The following is a 6,919-nucleotide window of genomic DNA, read 5'->3' as shown; positions in this document are numbered from 1 at the left end:
TTTTGCATAAGTTGAACGTTTTGGATATGTTTTTACCTGACAACTCATTCTTGGATTCACAATGTGTTTCAGCCTTTTTGTCAAAAATAATTTTTTGCATAAATTTGTCTCTATTTTTCTTCCCACAAAATTTACGGGGCTTTTAGAGGACAATGTAAGCTATCTATAAGAAAATTAAGAAAATGAAAAGTGGATTTAAACAAAAAAAGTTATCAAAGTTTTTTGAAATCTACTCAGTCACACGGGGTGCACTTAACCCACAAAAAATTGTCGAGTTCTTCGTAGAGTCCCTGTTTACCTTAACTTCCCAATGATTTTTTTTCCGTATTCAAACAGTTAGTTATGTCTACAAAAACTAAAGGATCATCTTTTGCAATGCTTAAATAATATATAGCCATTTTTTTAAATTTTTAGAACGAATTAGTGGGGTCAAGTTCACCCAGTGTGACTTATGAGATTCTACTGAAGTTTCACTATTTAGGGTTAAAAAATGTCCAAAATTTTCAATTTTGAATACTTAATACGTTTTTTATTATTTTTCAAAAATTAGTTTAGTGTGTTTCTTTCAACGCCTAAGGGAACGGATAATAAAATTTTCGAACAAATTATTAACAATAACTGAAATTATTCAAATGATTGAATTGCTCTTCTATAATAAAAAATTAGACATAAATAATAATTCAACGTACTTTGCGACTTCGGAAGGACTATGACCACTCGAATCAACAATGCTAGGATTTCCTCCATTGGTTATAAGTAGTTCTATCTGCAAAGACTGACCTGCGCGAGCTGCCACGTGCAACGGAGTCGTACCTTTCTCCTGAAACGAAATTTTTAATTTTTTTTACATTATTAAACATTTTTTACAAAGTTGTGATTTACAAGTTTATCACATCTGGCATTTGAGGTTAGGTTGACTCGTCCAGCCCGATAAAATGCTTAAATCAGGCATACATTACATAAAATATTAAAAGGACCCTTCCGGCTATGATTGGTGAATTGCCGCAAGTATCTATTCAAGTCGTTAATCACATAGGAAGGTGTAACCCTTGCATATATACACACACATCAATTTTCAGAGACTTTTAATGCTTTTTCTCTTTTGTACAAAAAAAATCTCAAACTTTTTTTTTTAAATAATAAATGATAAACTGTATAATAGGGCGTATCGAAAAAAGTGGATTTTTTCGCTACTTATTTAGAGTCACGGTAAATTTCTAGACTATTTTGACTATATGATGTGTGATATACATTAATGGGTATATAAATGATCAGAAAAAACAGTTTGAAGCAAAAGGGGTTTGTACCTACATAGCAAAAAATGATTTTAATTCATTAATTTTAATTCAATAATTAATTATTGATAATTAAAATATAATTAATAATTTATTATTTATTAATTAACTAATTGTTTTCTGTTTGAGTACAAATCCACTTGCTTCAAACTCTTTTTTCTGATGACTTATATACTGCAAATTAATTTTATTGTAAATTAAGGAGCAATATGTCGCTTTTAAATATTTTCTTGTAGGTCAAAGTCAATAAAAATTATTTCAATGTCAACATTCCTTGTGTATTATTGTTGCAACATATTGCAAACTTTTTTTTTGCAACTTTCTTCGATTTTTTGAAACCTTAATGTCAATTACGGTGGATAATCGATACGGAGACAGAAGGATTTTTTTTAATGAAACTTTAGGGTAGTGTTTTTGACTGCCAAGAGGAAGTTTGCGTTGGTGTTAAAACTTGGCGCAAACAACTTTTTGTTTTCTCAATACGCCCTACTGCATAAGTTAATATGTGGGTGTAGATGAACACTAGGGTCGACCCGGTAAGAAGGCTTGCGTTAAAAGGTATTGAAAATTTTGAAACCCTAAGAATGCTCTTTTTGTCCTTCCTTGTTTAATCCTCGTTTGCGGCGAGATTATTAATATTCCAGTTCCTTTCAAAGCCGATCAGAGCTGAAGAACGTAACTCCAAATAAATTAAAACCACAATTTCCATTTGAAGAATTAGACCACGCTCCAAAAGCATAAAATTTTCAAAATCTAGTGGGATTGTGCACAAGATTCATCTCTTTATCGTAAAATATTAGCTTTGTTCAAATACGATCAACTTCAAAAGTATAAAATAACGATAGAAAATTTAAAAAAATATTTTTCATTAAACTCATCTGTATGCAAATTAATACCGACATCGTAAAATGATCGATGCTATGTTTCAAAATTGGTTGAACTTATTATTTAAAAATTATTGCAATGTGCTAAATTAAAAGAGATTACAATTTTTCTATTTCTTGGTTGCTTTGCAGTATCCAAAAGTATTCAGAAAAATGTTGCCCCCGCTGGGTAAAGAAAGGGATTCAATTAAGGATATAACTTCTACTGTCGTAGAGATTCGAAACGGTAGGATAAAAGAGTGATCCAGAAGTAATCAATATTTTTGACGTTATCACTGGATGCATGAAATTTTGCAATACTTTTTAATGCAAGCCTCCTTACCAGAGAAAGGACGTCCACCTGGTTAGGGCTCCCCCTACCCCCTTGGGAGAACACCGTTGTGTTTTTGTTTTTGTCTTTGTCATCTTCACTCGTTCTTCACTCTTCGTGAAGCACTTGTACGGCTGAGTTCTCGAGAAAGAGTGAGATTACAAAGTGACTATGATCAACTCAAATAAAAATATGAAATCAACGAAGACGTACATACCAAGAACACAAAAGAACCGTATTTCAAAAGCAAATAAGTAAAAACTTAAAAAGTGGAATCGTCAATGAACGAGTAATATGTTACCAGTGTGAGTATTCTGACATAAATACTTTACAACAATGCCCACGCGCAAATAATAGAAAAATTACGGTACAGTCTTGTTATCAGCCGCCTTACGGGGCTAAACCCGCGGTTTAGTTATTCCTAGAACTGCTGGCCCACGCAGTTTCTCAGGGGACAGAGCGAGAGTGATTGCGACTGTCGCGTCGGAAGGGCCGCAGTGTGCGCAATATTATATATTCCAATTGGAAACGCTTCATGCGACCATGATTGTTTCTGTTTCGATTCCCCCCATTGAGTTACAAGGTCAGTGCGAGGCAGCCTCCGACATTGGACGTAAGCATTGAGTTGGATGTATATTTTAGATGTATATTGAATGCACAATAATGTGTGCGTTAAAGTACACGTGGAGGAGGAGCTGGAGCATACGGAGAGTGCAGACAGCAGGATTTACCTGTATATTTACACTCGAGTCTCTATTCAGTGAAGATTTTGAGTGTTGCCTACCTTAAATCGATTATGTCCTTCTCTCCCTTCAGACCCCTAATTAATTAACTCCGCTGACCAAGACCGTAAATCGCGCTGCATTAAATCCAGACTACAGTGTACTTAAAAGCATAAGCAACTAACGAATTGCCTCAATTCTTTTCAATTGACACTTTAATTTCTTTAACTTTTTTAAACTGTTCACGAACTAAAGGCGGATACAATACAGCAATACAATAAAGCAAACACTGATTATCGCGTACTGCATCTCGCTTCTTTTATCTTTCAGATTTTCTCGGTCAAGAATTGAAAAAAATATTTTATGTTGTGAACAACGACGAATCGGTAAAGTAAAGATTTAAGTTTCGACCAGTTTAAACACAGATTATATTGATAAAAAGAAGATATTTCAGGTTCCAATCGTGTACAAAATTACAAGTTTTTTTCGACGTTTCATGAACATTGCTGCTTCAAGCCAATCAAGTCTGCTTTTTAAAACCCGGGAGGAGAGAAAGCTAAATCAGATTAGTATTATATCCGTGGTCCCTATTGATGATATTTATGTATTTTGAAGATTTTGATTGTTTCTCTAAGTTTTCTCGGAGACATATTGTGTTTTTGCGATGACGGTTGTTTTGTTAAATAAAATGTTATGTCCTGTTGCAATATGATCCTCAGCTAGTGCAGACTGTGTGAAATGATTTAGTCTGACTTTACTCTCATGTTCCCTTATACGTTGGCTCACCGCTCTCCCGGTTTCTCCAATATAGACTTTGCCACAAGAACAAGTGATTTTATATAATTCCGAATCACAGAGATGTGCCTTTTGGTCTTAAGGATTGTATAGAAGTTGCTTTTTTTGGCAGGTGGTTTAAATATGGTTTGGATATTATGTTGGTTGAGAATTCTTTTTATTCATTCAGTGACACCTTGGATGTAGGGTAGTATGGTGGTCGTTTTTCGGGTAAAAACTATCACAGGGTTCCTATACTGGCGGTACAGTATTCTTCAATAACATGCAAGGTTCGCACTGCGAACCCTATACTGTACCCGCCATCGCGATACACTCGGAAGAGAAAGAGAGACACTAGGAAAAGGAAAAGGAAGGAAACACAGTGTAGCACTACATATTAAGGGGCCCCGTAATCTTTTTTCAATGAACATTGAATAGTTTGATTGAAAATTCATCAGTTGTGGAAAGTTAAACAATTTCGTATCATAAATTAATTTTGATTTGTTACCAATTTCTTTTCATATTTTAATTATTTGTAACTAAAAATATATATTTTTCTTTTAACAATTCATTGCATGTATTCAAACAATACATTATTCCTTATAAAACACTAAGATATTCATATTTAGGAGACTCTTTTGGACCATTTGAACAAAATTTATCTCGGGGACCTATTAGAGCATACAAAAATGTTAGTGGCGACTTGTTTATAGCGGCGACTAGACTGACAGAGTCTGGGCCAATCACTTAGCTGCATTGCAAACATTCGCTTCTGTTATTGGCCGCTGTCGTTATTGGCCGCTTAGCCTGTTTAACATTTTTAAGAATAATTTGATACTAATCAAAATAATAAAAGACTTCAAAGTTTAGTTTGTAATTATCTATTTAAAATGGTAATTCAGTTTAATAGATTGCAGCTCGCAGGAAGAAGAAGGCTCCAAGAGATGGAACTTTCTTCAACGTCGCCCAGAAGATAGAAAGTCTCCTACAAGTGATAATTTCTTGGATTTTAAAAGATCCATCTTCTATCATTTGTAGAGAGACAGGTTTTCATCCAATGTATTTCAGAAGCAATGAAGTATTTCTATCCCAAATGAGGACTGCCGTATCAAGCAGGAGACAGCCTAGAACAATCTGCCCTTTTCAGGGCCAACACATTTTTCTAACGAAGGAATAATGTATTCTTTAAATACATGTAATGAATTGTTAAAAGAAAAATATATTTTTTTAGTTACAAATAATTAGAGTATCAAAAGAAAAAAAGAAATTTGTAACAAATCAAAATTAATTTATATTATTAAATTGTTTCAGTTTCCACAAGTGATGAATTTTCAACCAAACTATTCAATGTTCAATCAAAAAAGATGACGGGGCCCCTTAATATGTAGTCCCGCACTGTGTTTGCTACCTTTTCCTTTTCCTAATGTCTCTCTTTCTCTTCCTAGTGTATCGTGATGGTGGGTACTATGTAGGGTTCGCAGTGCAAACCTTGCATCTTATTAAAGAAGACTGTACCGCTAGCGCTCGACTCGGCCGAAACAATAGACCCCCCAGCAATAGGATTAAGGGGCTGGATGGGAACCCTGTGGTAGCTTTTACCCCGGTTTTCTCTCTTTTTCTTTACTAGGTTGTGTTGACTTGGTTTTTTGAGTGTATTTTCTTATTCCTTTATCAATTTTTTGTTTGTGCAATTGTTCTGTATTAGGATTTTTTAAAAGTTCTTGAATTCCTTTTGTAAGTTATCTTTATCTGTTAATGAAGACAGCTCCGTATACAAGGGAGTTAATGGCCGATTGTTTTTGAGATGGACTGTGGTCGGAGAAGGCATGTAGGTATCTGTTTGTTTGGGTGGGTTTTCTGCAAACTGCATGTTTCAAGCCATTTTCAGTTTTGTTCAAATTCCATGAACTGAATATTAGGATGTAATTGATTGATGAGATCGAGCAACTTATTTAGTTCATCTAGTCCATGTCGCCAGATGACAAAAGTGACGTCAGCGTAACGGAACCAAAATTCACCTCCGAGCTCATACCTTTGACAGAACACTGTCTCGATAATACCTACTTCTCTTTCAATAACCAATTCTATATACTAACCTTAGGAGCAGCAATGGGATCTCCACTCCCAACAATATTTTTCCAAGAAAACATAGAGAAGCAATCGAAATCTTAAAACGCCCTAATAACTTTAATAGGCACAGGCATCGTAGATTGGATTCCGAAATATCTCCTTTTTATCATTATGAATCATCGTGGAAGTATTAAATCTATTGCAGATTATCTTATTATTATAATAATATCCAGGGCTTAATTTAAATTCCGCGTCTCGATAGTGTGATTTGAGCGAATACATTATATCCTCCTAATTAATGGCACTACCGGCTAAGAGTTAGGGATTGTAATGCCAAAGGCGAAAGGAAAAATCTGAGGATTTTAAAATGAGTGTACCAAAGGTAAACAAGGAGCTTAGTTAAAAAAATACTTAATTACTTTTAGCCACAGAGTCCTTCAATATTTTTAGATTATGCCACAAACAATTTAGTTTCTTATTTCTATATCATCTAAACATATTGAGTAGTCTTGCAACTCAAGCGATGCTTTCATGGACCCTAGTGTTCACCCATTCCCACATATTAACTCATACAGTTAATTATTTATTATTGATAAAAAAAAGGTTTGACTTGTTTTTGTCTCTATAGAAAACAAAAAGCATTAAAGGTTTCTGAGAATTGATGTATGTGTATATATGTAAGGGTTACATATTCTTATTTGATTATCGAATTGAATCGATCCTTGGGCCGATTCAGACATCTTAGCCGGAAGGATCCTTTAACATCTTTTATGTACAAAAAATCTGAAGTTTGAAAAATTAGTTTCTCAGAATTAAGATAAAACAGGTTGGAGCATATTGGCAGCAAATGTGTGTGTGGGGGGG

The 6,919-nt window shown here is 34.3% G+C and overlaps 1 protein-coding gene across 7 annotated transcripts in view; it reads right to left on the bottom strand.

The window, feature by feature from the left end:
* LOC117169747 (ARF GTPase-activating protein GIT1) overlaps positions 1–6,919 on the bottom strand; it is a 217,037-nt gene that overhangs the window by 154,751 nt on the left and 55,367 nt on the right. For all 7 annotated transcript variants that reach the window (XM_033356589.1, XM_033356267.1, XM_033356417.1 and 4 more), the window contains one exon: positions 690–820. In XM_033356589.1, the coding sequence (XP_033212480.1) occupies positions 690–820 (131 nt within the window). The remainder of the gene's footprint in view (positions 1–689; positions 821–6,919) is intronic.

The sequence above is a fragment of the Belonocnema kinseyi genome, chromosome 1, assembly GCF_010883055.1.
Source record: "Belonocnema kinseyi isolate 2016_QV_RU_SX_M_011 chromosome 1, B_treatae_v1, whole genome shotgun sequence".
Taxonomy (NCBI): Eukaryota; Metazoa; Arthropoda; class Insecta; order Hymenoptera; family Cynipidae; genus Belonocnema; species Belonocnema kinseyi.
This window is presented reverse-complemented; position numbering and strand designations above follow the sequence as displayed.